Source organism: Monomorium pharaonis, chromosome 7 (assembly GCF_013373865.1).
Source record: "Monomorium pharaonis isolate MP-MQ-018 chromosome 7, ASM1337386v2, whole genome shotgun sequence".
NCBI lineage: Eukaryota > Metazoa > Arthropoda > Insecta > Hymenoptera > Formicidae > Monomorium > Monomorium pharaonis.
Genome location: NC_050473.1, coordinates 7860973 through 7877551, shown reverse-complemented (window position 1 = coordinate 7877551; position 16579 = coordinate 7860973). Strand labels below are relative to the sequence as shown.

Here is a 16579-nt window from a genome sequence, read left to right as displayed (position 1 = left end):
TTTATTTCACTTGAACCGCGCGATGAAAAACAGCATCGAGCAAGCAAGTTATTTTAAAGTGCACTACGATCGACCTGTAACATTATAATTGAGTGCGGCTGCTCTATGACTGCGGGTAAGAAATCGACTCCCTTGAATTGGATAGGAAAGCCGATCGATTGGCTACATCTGTAGACACACACGTTACTTGCGTACGGGTAAATAACCGCGGGCAGTACATAATACGATCAGCAAGGCGCATTTTAATATACAATCACCAGCGGGCGGTTCTTTTTTTTGCGCGGACACTCATGGTGATTGTCGGTAGAACAAATCGACTTTGAACTTCACTTTCGCCCGTAAGTCTTTTTTTTTTTTCTTTTCCGTCGCGAACTTCCTTCACTAGCTTCCTTTTTCCACGTTATATATTTGCCGGCGGATTCATTGACTTACTCGCTCGTTATTCAAATGCGTTCCGCGCCGAAGAAGAATTACGAATCCCATGGCAATGCTCCCTCCTCGACTTCTTTCTTTATCATTATGAGAAATCTTCTGGCACATTACCTCTCCATTCAGGAGGAATCTTCATCTTGTTCAATTAAAACTTCCATCGTACATCCGTGTTTCAATTTCTTTTCTGTTAAATTTCTCGTTATTAGATCATCTTTTTTTAAGTTTTTGCATTATATCACTTATAAAGTTGTATATTATTTTTGTAAATATTTTATTATAATAATTTACAATATTGCAATTTCTCCAACAAATGCCTTTCTATAATTTTGTATAGACTCCAGGTAGATTCTTATGACATTTCAAATATCTACTGTACCTATTACACTTACTTATATTCTACTATTTCTTACCCAATTTTCTCCATAGCAATTTTTAGAACCAACAGATCAATGTTACATAAACGCTCTATTATGTAACGATGGATACAAAAAGGTTTGAGGTTTTACCGTTGCTATTTGAAGTGACGGTAGAAAATAAAAAACTCAGAGATTTATTGTCTTAAATGACATAATTTCCGTCAAGTATAAAAAGCACGAATTCATACTTTCTCCAGTGTCAGAGGTTGTAGGTCAGAACTCGCTTGTTGCGCTATTAGTACATACTGAGAGACAATTGAGACCGAACTGGGCCGCGGACCTAACTCCCATGAATGACAAATCATGATTTTCTACGACTGTAGATTCGTCCAATTTTCCACGAGAGCGAATTAACGGTATCGCTCTACCGTAGACATTAATTTAGATGGTCTTCGTTTCAGAGTGCGCCTCGCGGAATTTCTCCACGCATTAGAAACACGTTTCTTTCCGCGCATGATAAACTTGCCGCATAAATAATTATTCAGAGAAATGAAAATAACATATTACTAATAAATTTTGTTTTTAAACGTTTTTTAATGTTTAATATTAATTTTTATTTCCTAATTGGAAATTTTCCGAAATAATGCACATTTACAATTGCGTTTAAACGTTGAGAAGTATGTGATAAACAATTGTGCAACAGTATTATAATACTTAATTTGTTAAAATATACTTTTTATAAAGACATATTCCAATTTTGTTTTCTTCCTCTTTGTCATGACATTTATGCGCATCTTACATCTTGAGAATAAAATCTTCATATACATAAATTTCAACACGGACTTGCTCTTCTTTCGCCGTCAATATTGCGGATGTAATAAATTCGACTCTACTGTCATGAACTTTTATTACTTTATCTATTATCGGATGTCGAATATCTTTGAGTATTACTAATCTATTTTTTTAATCGTTTCGCAGTCGCCTTTCACAGTCGAATGTCTTTCGATCGGTGTTCCGGCCGGAACCCTTTCACGTTGTGTTTCGTACTTTCATTCTGACGTATATCAAAAAAATGTATCGTCTGTTAACGTCTCTCCAAGCAGGAGTACGCTTTGCGTTCACTTCCTAGTTGAGTCTAAAAACAACATACAGAGGGAACTACCTCGCTGCGTGTCCGCCGGCAGGTTTACAATTTATGTAAGTGAACGGAAATCAAAATCGTATGTCCGTTGAACGTTCCTTTCTTATGCTTATCGAGCCGAATCAGCGCAGTGAAAAAAATTTCAGGCTAGTCATTCTGATCATTTGTGTCTCGAAAGAATTAGTAATCATTCTGAATAATGACCGAAGCATTTCGACGTTTCCTCGCAAATTCGGACCTGTTCATCAGCCAACACAGTTATTTAACATAATTTAATTTGAACGTCCCACAGAGTGGAATTTCTCAGAGATTGTACATACGTGGTACCTTCACTTCCGTTAAACGGAACTATACGTTTACATTTGCCTAAAGGTATCTCCGTAATTTTGCTTCTATGGAATATCTTAATATTCGCTCATCAGTTTGCCGTACTATCTTGAACAATCGAACTAAACCCACGGTAATCATGAAATGCTTACTTAACTTAATGATCACGACCCAAGTAATGGCTTATTACTGCACGGTATCGAACAATAAAATTGGAACATCATCGAGTATTCCTGAGAGATTGTACTACGCATACAAATCGTATATGACAATCTTTGGTATAAAGTAACTAATACTACGACATTTACAATTTTTACAATGTAATTTAAAATTTTCCAAAAAGTTATATAATTTCTTTTTACAAAAAATATTTTTTAAATATAAAAATTTAAAAATAAAAATAAATATTTTTTAAGAGAATTAATTTTCTAGATTTTTTTAAATAATAATAATATACTAAAATCTAAAATTTGATGTCAAACTTTTGATAATAATGATGCCTCTTTATATATTCTGTAAAATAATTTTGCAGATTTTAGAATATTAAATTTTATAATATATACATATTTTTTCTACACATAGCATTATAAAATAAATTCTATCCTAAATTTTGATGTAAATTGTAAGTCATCTAAAATGAGCCTAAAATACCTTATTTGTATCGTAAAAAAATTAATGCGGATAAAAATAATGGACAATTACGTTGGCTATGCGCTTGTTTCTTAATTTCGCGAAAAAAAGTAGTTTTTATAGGATGGCGCAACCAAATCACCATTTACTGTCATCACACTTTCTCTGTATTCTCAACGCTTTATAATATACATACATAATCACAAGGCAATTTCCACGCATAAAGTACGTAGCATAATAAAGTAATACGTATTCAAAGGAGGAATCTAAAGAAAGAAGGTAGTTTCGCATGTGTATATATTTGACAATCTTTTTATATTTACTTGCCGGTAAAATGCGATCCTTTCTGACAGCACAATGTGCAATGCAACGTGACACATCCTGAGAAGAATTGGAACTCTGTCGCAGGATTTTAGTGAAAGGTGGTGGTATCAACTCGGTATATAAAGTCGGTCTTTGAGGAACATAGTCATTCAAAGGTTGATTTCTCGTGTTTCGCATCATTACTAGTCTTACACAAGCTTATCAACATGAATAAAATTGTAAGATTCAGGCATTTGCTTGGCGTGCGATAAATGTGTGTTTAATGTGTTAAATAGTGCTAACTGACATAATTAAAGAGAAGTGACAATTTTCTAGATTAAATAATAAAATAAATTATTTAAAAATTATGCTCATAATAATGCGCTTAATACAGTATATGTATTAAAACATTTTCATAAATTAAATATAGTTATTAATCTGTAACTTATAAAATTTTTATCGAAATTTTTATAATAATTTTATGGCGTCTTATAAATTACAATATTATTGTCTTAATATTAAAAATGTTTAAATATAAAAAATAGTATAAAAAATAGAAGGAAAAGTAATAAGATAGAAGAGTCAAATTAATAATAAAATCATAAAATTGCAGGTTTTCTTGTTAAGTTTTATCTCCTTTGGTAACATGGTGTTGGCTAGCCATTTTGACGAAGATCACGGTGGTTCGTCGTATGAAGAAAAAACAAAAACTATAGAAATTCCAATTATTAAGAAATATGGTAAGCTTATTTTCCCAAAAATATTAATTAAAATTTTTCAAGCTTATTAGAGCATTGTACTGTATTTTATTATTTTTACAGTAAAGGAATAAAGGTAAATTTAATAATTTTCATTTATTGAGCTAAATGCTTTCTATCATGTTTAAAAAATTTATGAAAGATACATGGTTACATAAGTTTAATTGCGTAATTGCTTTGTTTCAGCTATACCTATTCCACATCCTGTGCCTGTTGAAGTACCTAAGGAAATTAAAATACCAGTGCCGCAGCCCTATAAAGTGCCAATCGAAATTCCTCATCCATATCCGGTGGAAGTCATTAAACACGTCGAGATACCCATCGAAAAGCCAGAGCCTGTTGTTGTGGAAAAGCATGTGAGTATAATTCTCGATTTTGAATATCTTTTTATATCGCTGCACTTATTTTATCCATCCTTCCTATAATTTATTACTACCATAAAAGTAATAAACATTTTTAATATATCCTTTTATATTTATTTTATCTCTTACGATTATATTAAAAAATTCCAAAAGCCGTATCACGAAGCACGTGTATTATATACTATGAAACCGCTTTTTTATAGGTTCCTTATGTCGTGGAGAAGCCATATCCTGTCTACGTAGAGAAGAAATTTCCCGTACCGGTGGCAAAACCGTATGCCGTTCATGTCCCGGTCTACAAACACGTGCTCCATTATACGTCCAAGGGTAAAGGGTGGTGACTTTGCGGATATTAAATATCATTTTATAATAATATCGCGTTTCAACATCAATGAATCGACTGTACGGAATAATTCCTCTCGTTTTAGCTGATCAGATTATATTAACATGAATTTTTTCTATTATTTCGAGAAATTTTTACTTAAATTTGCTTCAACAAAAAATGATATATTACTGACTGAAATGAGAACGAAATATTAGCGCATTTGTTTTAGTGTATTTATCGATGTGCAAAATTTTAATTTAGCAAGTCCTCCTATAGATAATTTTGTTACATTTTTTATATTGTTAAGTTTTTGTTAATCTACTTATTAATTTTTTAATATTTGTTTAATAAATGTTTTAAATCTGAAGCGTATTATTAATTCAAACATTTAGTTTTGGACTCAACAGAACTAATTGAGTCTGTAACATACACAAATTGTGTTTTCCATGCTGCTTTAAAAAATCAAACAAGGTAAGATATTTTATTTCAAGCAATTTGATTTTCAAAATATAATTTATTTTTATTATTTATTTTACTGGTTGTGTATGCGTGTGCGTTCTTTAATTAATAAAATAATATTAATACTTTATATATTAACACATTATGTTAATATCTTTTAATATTGAATAAAAATAATCGTATTGTCTTAACTGGTGTATGGTAATTTTTCGTGCAAAAAATATGTAACCTACTGTTTCGTGTTTCCTCGTCTACCGCCTGATTAGGATCGCCTAGAAAGAAACCGGCTGCAGCAGCCGAGAGGGAGGTCTCGCGCGCGGTCTCGATTCGCCATAATGAGTGTGGCGCGCGCGTTCTTACATCGCGACGTGCGAAACCACTTTTACTTGGGATGCACTTTCACTGTTCCGCTCGGCGATAGCATCGCGCACGATTCAAATCTTTAGATCGGAGAATCCCACTACCTCTCGCAGTCGCGCGACCACACCCTCGGCGCGTCGATGCCTTTCATAAATCGTTACCGCTGCAGGCATCGATCATCCGCGTCGATCACGCTATATAACGCCTTTAGTCGTTGACTGCCTGCAACGTTACATTCTCAGATTTGTGGTTCGTTGTTACCGCAAAAATGTTACCAAGCATTTTTCTGTCTTTTTTATAGAAATTCTTGATTTTATTGAACAAGTAACAGAGACTTCTCGTAATGAAAATATATACTTTAAAAGAATTTACCGCCGTTGTTATTAAAAACCAACTATTTAAAAAGAAACTTAATTTTTATGTTTTTTAGTTCTTTCTCTCCGTTTCTTTCTCTCGAATGTGCATAACATATCAGATTCATCAGATCAATTTTGCTAAATGAGAATTGAATCAAGTTTTATTCTTAAAAAAAATTAAATGTGTCTATATTATACATATAATTTATCCTGGGAAAACGTACTCCCACGTTATTCTATTGGTTGCGTGAATATCGGTATTTCGGCGAATCGCATTCATGCTACATTCACAGATTGTCGAACAAGTAAACTAGACCGTGACATTACCACATTTATGTTGATCTTTGTCTCACGTCGGTACACGCAACTCGGCTGCGAGCATGAAAGAACCGGTGCGTCTGAAGAACACAGATTGCTTACAACTGCAGCAGATAAAAGACTCTCTCCGTAAATCTGAGAGAATCACTTTATCACTCGATTCATTACGAGAAGAATATCCCGCTGAAAGCAGAGGTGGCGACAGTAAAAATGATGAAGCGTGCGAATTGTCATTATACAGCTCGCCCCTTTTTATCTCTTTACCAGTAAGGACTGAAGACTTGATTGCTGAAGTCATTATCCCTGACTTTATGATGATTCCCGGTCTAGAAGTTATAATAGCCAGCAAACAGATGGAAAGTTTTATACGCAATGATCGTAGATTTTTTTTTGTCAGTTTCAATAACGATCACTCTCTCTTTATCGCGTCTACAAGTTTTGCTTAAATTCAAAGTAGAAGAAAACAATCTTTTTAATCGAATTTTACTGTGGAGATTTTTTAAATACAATCTTCTAAATTGAAATTATTTACATTTTAAAGATTAATAACAGTAACCTTAATAATAATAAATAACTTAAAAACTGTTATAACTTTATACTTGTTATATAAAGGAATATAATTAAAATTAAATCATGTGTGAAATTAAATGCATTACTCGTAGTATATAATGCGTGCAATAAACTCTTCTACATTAGTACATGTTATCTTAATTTGTTAATAATTCTCTGTATACGATCTTCATCTTATCTTGAAATTATACATGTAATATTTACGATAATTAGGAAATATAAAAAATTACGCCTAAATATAATTTATTACGTAATATTATTTTAAATATTTTATTTCAACGCATCTTTTAAATAATAATTTTATCAAAAAATGAAATAATTGTACAATACATTATGAAACATTAAATATCATTAAACACCGAAAAAGATTGATTTCAATTTTACAGCTACAAATGTGTATGCGAGTTTGACTCGTTTCGTCTATACATTTTATTATAATACAACCTCATTTGTACTGATGTACGAATTATATGCATACGTTAATTAACAATGGTTTTTGAAAAAATTTCTAATTTTCAAAATTAGAGGAAACGGTGATAATTACAAAGGAATTACCTCGTCGTGTGTTCTACGGCGGGTGTCACTGTCACGACACGTTTGTATGAGCGTATAATAGTCTTCAGCATGACGAGATAATTAATACGCGGACGATTAGCGTGTTACCTACCCAGAAATCCGGGGTATAAGTATACCGCAAATTATCTACCTAACACAAAGTTTTGACAATTTACTTCGCGCATATCAAAGTCAGTAAACGTCAGGAAAATTGGGGTCGGGATCACACTCTTGGCGTCGTATCTATCATATATCAATGCAGATGCAGCTGGCATTTGCACGTGCAAGCGTGCACCTAAATACAGCGAACAGCTAGAGTTAACGTAATGAGGAGAAGGGAGAAAGTAGTGCCGTAGTATATAAAGAGTTGGCCGTGACTTTGAAAGCATCGTAGATTCTGTTGCGCGTTCCACGGACGAGTATCGTAGAACCAATTACCTCGACGGTGTCTTTATCGCGCGATTTCGCAAATCATGAAGCTTTTTGTAAGTATTATACAACTTTGACATTGTTAATCCTACATTTTGTTGCATAACTTAAATTTCCAGAGAAGTAATTATTTAATGATATCCCCCAAAAAATGTCGGTATACGCGGAATTATCTAAATCTCAGAAAATTTTACTCTTATTTATCCCTCAAAAGAATATTCCTCCCAAAATCAAGAGAAAGATAGTACAAACATAATATTCTTACAAAGAAAGAAATCCACTATTCGTTGCTTCTTTTATGCTGCATGTAAAAGGCCACTCTGCTTCAAATCAACATATTCTTTTTTATATAAGACATATTTCTCTTAATGCAAGAGGAGAACAGTTAAAACAATACATCTTAAATTTGCGATAAAAAAATCACTTTGAACGCAAAATACTTTTTTGGGGTGATAACATTGAATTATTTGTACTTGCAGTTATTCATAAAACATTAATTTAGACTTTTATGTAATTATTAATTTATTAAAATTATATTTTGTTAAATTTTTATTTTTTATTTTTTAAGATCATAATAATCGAATTTAATTTTAATTTACTTTCCACATTCATATACCATTAATTGCGTAAAAGGAAAGTAGAAAAACAAATTGCACTTTCCTAACGAAGGGCAATTAAGTCGGTAAACGAGACAAGGTTGCAATTAGTTATTTCTTACGAAATTACTGCGTGACACCATTCCGAATACAGTTTGTTAAGACAATTTAAAAAAAACGAATGATTTGTGCGTTCTATATACAGCTATCTCGTGAAACTGTCCAGAAGAAGAGTTTACTGCCGCGACTAGAAAGCGGTTATCTCGGCGACATTCTACTCCAGAACTCGATGGCTTAATGACTCACTTACATTTGTAGATACTTGCCACAATGGTGGCCGTAGTGTGGGCTTCCTACGAGGAGGACCACGGTAGTACTACCTATCACGAAACTTCCAAGCCAGTGGAGATACCGATCTACAAGAAATACGCGATCCCAATTCCGCATCCGGTTGCCGTCCCGGTGCCCCAGCAAATTAAGATTCCGATACCTCAGCCCTATCAGGTCCAAATCGCAGTTCCACATCCGGTGCCTGTGGAAGTTGTCAAGCACATCGAGATACCTATTGAAAAGCCGGAACCGTACGTCGTAGAGAAAAGGGTTCGTATTAAACAATATTAAAAAAATAAAATAAAATTAAGAGTTGTAATAAATCATTTTTGGAGAAAAATGTTATAAAAAGATATATGTTTAGTATGATGTAATTTATACTCTGTGTAATATTATAAAATATTTTGTGTTCTTCTCGCACTAATAACTCGATTATGTAGAAAATGTTATATTATTTAAATTTTATTTTAAAATGTTTATATTATTTATTTTTTGTATTATGTAAATTAAAATTATATTTTTCAAACTTTATACTAATAATATATCTCAAATTTCAAAATATTAAAAGAAATATATAAATATATGGGATATTTTATGCTTCTGACACTAAACTTTGTAAGTATTTATAAATTTTGCGTTGCAGGTACCATATGTCGTTGAGAAGCCGTACCCAGTGACAGTAGAGAAGCACTTTCCAGTGCCAATACCTAAACCATATCCAGTCCATGTGCCGGTGTACAAGCACGTTTTCCATCATAAGAACTCGGGAGGACACCGGGGGCACTGGAAGAAGCACTGATTCATAAATTTGGAAGACTCATCTCAGTATCTTTATACCAAAAATAGCGACAAGCGTTACACAAGCAACATTAGGTCGTAAGCGTTGTGATGTTTGTACATAGTTTATTGTTATAGTTATAACATTTATGCCTGTTGTGTTTAAATAAATTGTTTCTTCTCATATACGTAGTACCTATTATTACTTAAATACCTGCAATTATTTAGATCAATAGTGTATTAGTGAAATAATATTATATAAATACAAAATTGCAAAAAAAAATTAATAAGTGTATTTATAATTCTCACAATTATAAATATTTAAAAATCACTTTCTACATTTTTTTATAAAAATAATTTAATTAAATTTTTAATAATATAGTAAGTAAAATGTTTACTGAAAAATGTATAACTATAGTATATACATAAAATAAAATTATAAAAATATGTGTTACATAAATTATTCAAGTGATTACAATAGTACTTTTTGTTCAGTCTTCCATGTATACCAATTTTCTTAAAAATTCATAATTCTCGAGATTTCAACGCTCCCGGCGACATGGGGTTGCATGCAATAAATACTTCAGGCGCGCCTAATTTTTTGCCAAAACACAAAATGCATCCGTAATTATTATAAATTCTATACGTCACTGTTTCCCCACGGGCTGCCCTTTAGGCGATATTTCGCGATACAGTGTCCGGGTTGTGCGGGCAGATTGGCATGTTCACCGCGCGGATAAACGACGACGAATAATGTCAACGACGCAATGTGTCGCCATGCCCGAGGTGGTCGCTCACTCGCTCACGTCGTCGTAGAATTTATTCAGGAAATACCGGGGCGCGTACGATTGCATCACAGATCTGGCGACCGCTTTTTACGCCGCTTAAGGGAATCACATTCGACTTCAGCAGGAGACTTGCCCTCTCTAAGTGGAACAAAAGTTTATAAAACCGAGGACTGCGAACGACGCGCTTCTAGTTTGATGCAGGACTCCCGATCTATTGGTCATCGTGCAATTTAACGGAAACAGAAGGCAAATCATGTTCAGGCTATTGGTAAGCACAGCCGCTGCTGATAGATTTAAAATTACTGAAGCCCCTTTCATTAATAGAATGCGGAGCTTTCAGAGAATTCGCCTCAATGTTTCTAGAGCTGATATTAAATATATTAATCATCAAGTAAAACATTCAATGTTAATGAATATTCAATGTAATGCGCGAAGAGAATTTTGTCTTAAAATTTACCTTTAAAATTTGATTAAAATTTTATAATATAAAATATAATAGTTTAATTTAATTTTATTAAAATTGTAGTAAAATCGTTCATGTTATCTCATAACTATCATAATTTTAAAAATAAATTCCAAGAGAACATTTTCTCGTGTGCTTGCGAACGCATATATACTTTAAATATTAAAAATCAATTTTTTAAGTTATATTAAATTTACCCAATTTATGCTCGGTTTCGTATAATTAATCTTTTGTCGAATTCTTTTCAACGTTATTTGTAAAACTTTGGCTATAAATATGAGAAAATTGATCCTATAATCACCAAATTGATCAAATTCTTAGATACCGTGCCTATTATGGCTGTCAACGGTGCACTCGGAAACCGGGATGCAGATGAGCATGCCAATTGGGCCGCTGATGGACAAAACCTCGGACGCTTCGATTCTGAAGGCGAAAAGAGATTCCATCCACCAACCTTGCGAACCGTTCTACCCACACGGTCCAGCTTACTCGCAGCCACCGGTCTACGTTAAGCCTCTGATCCAACCGACCTACTTGAAGAAAGAGCTGGGTATAGCGCAACCCTTCGCTCATCTGCAATACATCCAACAGCCGCACGTCTATCCCGTCGTGGCACCGAAGCCGAGCATCACGTACGTGAAGCCGGTGACACCCGCGATCAACTATCACACGGTGCAGCATCAATCGTTGCAGTACATTAAGCCTGCGACGCCTATCTATCAGAATCCCATGCTGTCCTACGCGCCGATCTATCAGAAACCGCTGAACTACGCGCCTATGTATCACCAGAGCCCCATGTACCACGACGCAAAGATCTTCCTCAAGAAGTACGACGCGCCCGTCGCCCCGATACTCTACCAGAAGCCGCTGGTCCACGCGTCCCCCCTTCAATACGCGACGCCGAAAGTGGTACACGTGCAGGAACCGCACGTGTCGTACGTGAAACCTGTGGTTCACGCACCGCCGCCTGTGTACGTTCCGCCACCCCCGGTCCACAATTCCGTTATAGTCAAGCCTCATTGTGAGTAGATTTCTCGAGAGTCCGCGATGTCGACACGTCGAGTTCCGCAGAAGAGAATCTCTAGACGCGTTCAAGTTTAAACGATCAACTGACTATTTCATGTCGGCACGCAATCTGCATTTTGTAAACTAAAGATACAAAATGCATACAAAATGCAATGGGAAATTATAAATTATAAGATTGTTTGTGAAATTGTATAAAAATAATAAAATATGTTTATGGAGCGATTATGTACGGATCATCACAAATTATCAAGATAGAAGAAAACGAATTGTCAGAACTGGCACGGATTTGATTTGTAAAATTGTTTTTCCTTTTATTCCTTTTTCTTTTTTAAATTTTACAATTAGTTTCCCTTGATGCTTCAATTTAAAGTCTTTAATAATAAGAACAGAACTGAGCGTAAATTATATTTTATAATGTAAAAATAATTACGTGTCTAATTATTTTCAGTTATAATAGATGCATAATTTATATCCAAAGATATATTATCAGAAATTTCAAAGAAGATCTCATGATGCCAGTGCTGATAACTTTCTTTCTTACATAACGTTATAACAAAAGATCGTATTAATTTAAAATAATAAGTCCGTTGCGATATTATTTATAAAGACACTTTTGTATATTTCTGCGTTATCTCTTTCGATTGCGGACGTGTAAAAACTTCTAAATAAACTAGCTGTATAAAACTAGTATCTTATTTCTCTAAAATACGATATACCTGAATATTTTATTACATAAGTAATTTAATTATTTTTATTTTTTTCATTATTGTTACACTATCAGTTTTTAAAACAACTTCTATTAAAAGTTAATTATATACTTGGTTATGTCTTATCTCTGTAATTATTGCAAAACAGTACTCTAATTTTCGAAGTTGTTTCCGAGACACTACTCGAGTAAAAGCTATAATGGTCCAAGTAAAACAAAAATTGGTATGTTTTCCCATTATTAGAATAGTCATTAATATATGTGTCAACTTTTTACTTTAAGATGTAATCACTAATATTGTATAATTTAATTAAAAAAGCAAAAAATATTAAAATTATAAAAATCTGTAGTCTATGATCTAATAATTATAAAGTATTTCGTGCAATTTTTTCCTTCTTTTCTTAGCTACCATTTCAAAAATTAAGTATATTTTCAACGGATTTAAAACATGAAGAAAAATAAATGTGTGTACAATTATTGAATTAAAAAAATAAGAATTAAAAATTTATTGATATATATTTTTCATTAAAATATGCACTTTATTTTGATAACACAAATGCACATATATTCTGATAAAATCTCATTAAGAATTCTACATGCTCTAATTAACTTCTGCCTATAAATATTACTAGAAAATAATTAATCTTGCTAAATTGGAAGGAAGCCTATATGTATATGTATATATATACACACACATTTATACATATATATCTATATAATTTATAGATAATAATATGTTATTTTGTACATATAAAACAAAAAATAATAAAATTACATATTTTTTCAAAATATTAAGAACGCATCTATCTTATCGCTTTAATCAATATTTTGAAATCTTAAGATGGATGTGAATAACAGTTTTACATCTTAACTCAAGTAATTTTAATTAATTTCTAATAAAACGATGCTATCGTGTTTCAAAGCATAAATCTTTATCTTGAATATCCTTATATCTCTCATAGCTCTTAATAAGATTTGATCAAGTAAAGATATTGTAAATTTCGAACGACCTTAGTGCCGAAACTTTTCAACCGTGAAATACTGCTCTTCTCACTCTTTCAAACTTTCATCTAGAGAAGCAATTATGCATAGAAATTTCATAAGCGCACAATTACGTTACGAAGTTGCGGACATCTTCCGCTTATCTAGATTGCGTCTCTTGAAATCTTAATTCTTCGAGCCAAGAAGTCCCACCACCGCGAAACTCCTCCGTTTGTTCTCTCAAGAATTGAGTCGCATCATTAACCGCTTACAAATCACAATTGCAGAGCTTAGATCATAATTATAAAATACAAATATGCAATTATGCCTAATTTTAACTACAGTTAACAAGGGATTTAGCATCCAACGTATGGTTCAAGGGTCGTGGTAAAAATTTGCGTAAAGAAAAAACGGCACCGCTTGAACGGCAATCGCGCGGTCTCCGTCGCGGATCGCTGGAGGACTCTTTCCTTTCCATTCCTCTCATCGCGCCGGGAGTCGATTACATAAAATCGATACCTACTGGGGCTAGAATTAACTGCGCGGGTCACCGTCGTCGGTGAGCTTTCCACCTATTCCCGACGATTTCGAAGAATCGCGCAATTTCGTCACCCACTTACGTGCAACACCGCGCTTGGCCGGGGGGGTTGCGTAACTTCGGCAATGAAACTCGGCGAACTATCTCGACGTTTTGAAATGGCCTACACATGCACGTTCGCGAGCGTAACCGGCCGGTTTTCCCATACCCACGTACAAACCACGGACTACACGCCGCGTCCACGCGAATCCACGCCACGCCATGGAGCACGAATTGTAAACATCCGCTCATGGTGCATAATATTCACATAAAATTTGCGCAACGCTGCGCGGCCACTGTTGTATAAAATAGACGCCCATGAGAAGATGCTTTCAGTAGAGTCGACTGGAGCCGTCCGAGAAGTGAATTCATTATGAGTTACTATGTAAGTGAACGTCGAAAAACTTATTAAGAAAAGGCAGTGAGAAAAGCTTAGAGAAAGATATAAAGAAAAAATTAATTTTATAATACCTTCGCATTAATACTTCAATTGTAACTTGTGCATAAGAAAATAATGCTACATAATTTCCCTTGTTCCTTCATATCGAGAATTATCGAGGTGAAATATCGTCTGATTAAATCTGAAAAATGTTCTAATATGTTTTTATATAAATTCCCCTACAAATTAAATTTAAAATTGTGTTACATATTAATACGCAGTGTTATTCTCAGCTCGTGTGAATTGAGAGTCATCAACATCAGAGAAAAATTAAAAAGTCAAAAGTCAAAAGAAAACTTACCTTCACGTGTATTTTAAATTTACTGTGCTCTAGTTGTACTTCTCTCTGTTGGTGATCGCCGTTTGCGAGGCGGGCATAATAACAAACGTGGATCACTCGCACCACGCGGTTTATCACGGTCATGGAGCTACCAGTTATCAAAACGTGCAACTTGACAATCACGATACTATAGTGGTGCCCACGAACTACGGAGACCCTGCGGAGATTCACGAGTCTTTGGAACACCATCACGAGCCAATTATTCCAATCGTGGAGTCTCACAATGACGTAGATCACATCGTGTCCCATTCCGGTAATTCATAACGTGAATTCATAGATGCTAAATATTAATTATACACAGTTGTAACTTATAACAAGTTTTATAACAGAAACGTTTGAGAAAGAAGATATACGTTACTAATAAGTTAAATTTGATGTAATTTAAACATAATCAACATATTTTCAGAGATATATTATTTGCGTACGTTATTTCAATATCATTTTTGTGTATATTAACAAACGTAGAAAATTTATTAATTTTTTGTTTCAGCTCCATACGAAGAACTTACTATCGCTGACTTTAAACTTAAATCCGACGTACTCGAGCATTACATCGATCACGATCACGATCATGATCACGATCATTATAATCTTCATCTATAAAAAAAATAATTTAGAAAATACTGTAGTTGAATAATTAAAACGCAATCTTTTTTGTATAATTAATTTAGATAATTCATTCAAAATTAAGTAAAAATTTTTCAGACTTGAGTAACTGCAAAGCTTATTTAATTAATTCAAAAAAGTTAATCAATATAAAAATTTATTCTGTGTTTAAAAATTTTTAATATTTGTTGTAGCATAATTTTTATATCGTATCGTAATTTTTGTCGACGTACAGAGATATGTTCTTGTGAACATGATTATCCATAAAATATACATAAATAACGTGTAAACGTGATTGGCGTATTTTTTTTTTATTTCCTTTATATCCAATATAGATATATATGTATAGGATGATATAATAATTTATGTAAATAACATTATGTTATAATGAAAACAACAACGTGGTAATCATTATACTAGGCTCTCGTTTGAAATTTATTTACAATCCTATATGACCATTCATGTAAGGGCCGTGTAAGAGGCGCTTCCTTCGATCTGCAGATTACAGCCCGCAGCTGTAAGTTACGCGCAGTCTGGAGATTCAAACGCTCTATATAATACTCTAGTCATTATCAGCAGTCACGACAATTATAAACGGCTAGGTCCGACCGTGAGAGCGTCTCTCAACTTAAGGTATGTATGGTCTAGGAATTATCACGGTAACAGAGAAATTTTCCCCTCGGCATTAGGCATTGATTCACGAATACAGACACAATACATCCACACACGCATACACATTTCCCACATTGATAGACTTCGATAATAGCATTAACAATCGAAAAATATTCACCTTGGCGAAACATCGCGCGGTGCATCACACCGTTTTACATCGGTCACAACATCATATGTGATATACGTTTTGTATATAAGTATAATATATATAATATATATATATATATATATACAGGGTATTTGATATTTTTTATGGGATGATTATGAGCAGGTAGAGCGCATTAAACTAAACAGAAAAGTCCTTTACCGTTTTTCCATTTCCGCAATAGTTAACGAATTAATGTAAAATTTGTTGTATTAGCTCAGCAAATGCAAGCGCGCCAAGCGACTGACCATCCCTTTCCAACGCTCAACCCTCACTGCTAGCCGCGTAGGGGGGAGTTGTTACCACAAGCGGCAATGGCCCCCCCACCACGCGCCTAGTAGTAAGGCTCAAGCGTAGTGGGGGGCGGCCGGGCGCTCGGCGCGCTTTTGCCGGTAAGCCGGGCTAATACAGTAAATTTTACAAGTCAAAATAAATCGTTAACTATTGCGAAA

At 33.9% G+C, this 16579-nt stretch overlaps 4 protein-coding genes across 4 annotated transcripts; all 4 read left to right on the top strand.

The window, feature by feature from the left end:
• The first annotated feature begins 3340 nt into the window (after positions 1–3340).
• Positions 3341–4927, top strand: LOC105840074 (proline-rich protein 4). Its single transcript, XM_012686825.3, has 4 exons — positions 3341–3428; positions 3803–3929; positions 4134–4303; positions 4513–4927. The coding sequence occupies exons 1-4, from the start codon at positions 3417–3419 to the stop codon at positions 4648–4650; spliced, it is 447 nt and encodes a 148-aa protein (XP_012542279.1). The 5' UTR covers positions 3341–3416; the 3' UTR covers positions 4651–4927.
• A 312-nt stretch (positions 4928–5239) lies between these two features.
• On the top strand, positions 5240–9570 carry LOC105840073 (mantle protein). The gene is made up of 3 exons (XM_012686824.3): positions 5240–7737; positions 8596–8877; positions 9251–9570. The coding sequence occupies exons 1-3, from the start codon at positions 7726–7728 to the stop codon at positions 9404–9406; spliced, it is 450 nt and encodes a 149-aa protein (XP_012542278.1). The 5' UTR covers positions 5240–7725; the 3' UTR covers positions 9407–9570.
• Positions 9571–10425: 855 nt separating this feature from the next.
• Positions 10426–12342, top strand: LOC114255695 (proline-rich extensin-like protein EPR1). Its single transcript, XM_028195008.2, has 2 exons — positions 10426–10440; positions 10957–12342. The coding sequence occupies exons 1-2, from the start codon at positions 10426–10428 to the stop codon at positions 11662–11664; spliced, it is 723 nt and encodes a 240-aa protein (XP_028050809.1). The 3' UTR covers positions 11665–12342.
• Positions 12343–13105: 763 nt separating this feature from the next.
• Positions 13106–16011, top strand: LOC105840075. Its single transcript, XM_012686826.3, has 3 exons — positions 13106–14310; positions 14699–14957; positions 15195–16011. The coding sequence occupies exons 1-3, from the start codon at positions 14299–14301 to the stop codon at positions 15305–15307; spliced, it is 384 nt and encodes a 127-aa protein (XP_012542280.1). The 5' UTR covers positions 13106–14298; the 3' UTR covers positions 15308–16011.
• The last annotated feature ends 568 nt before the right edge of the window (positions 16012–16579 follow it).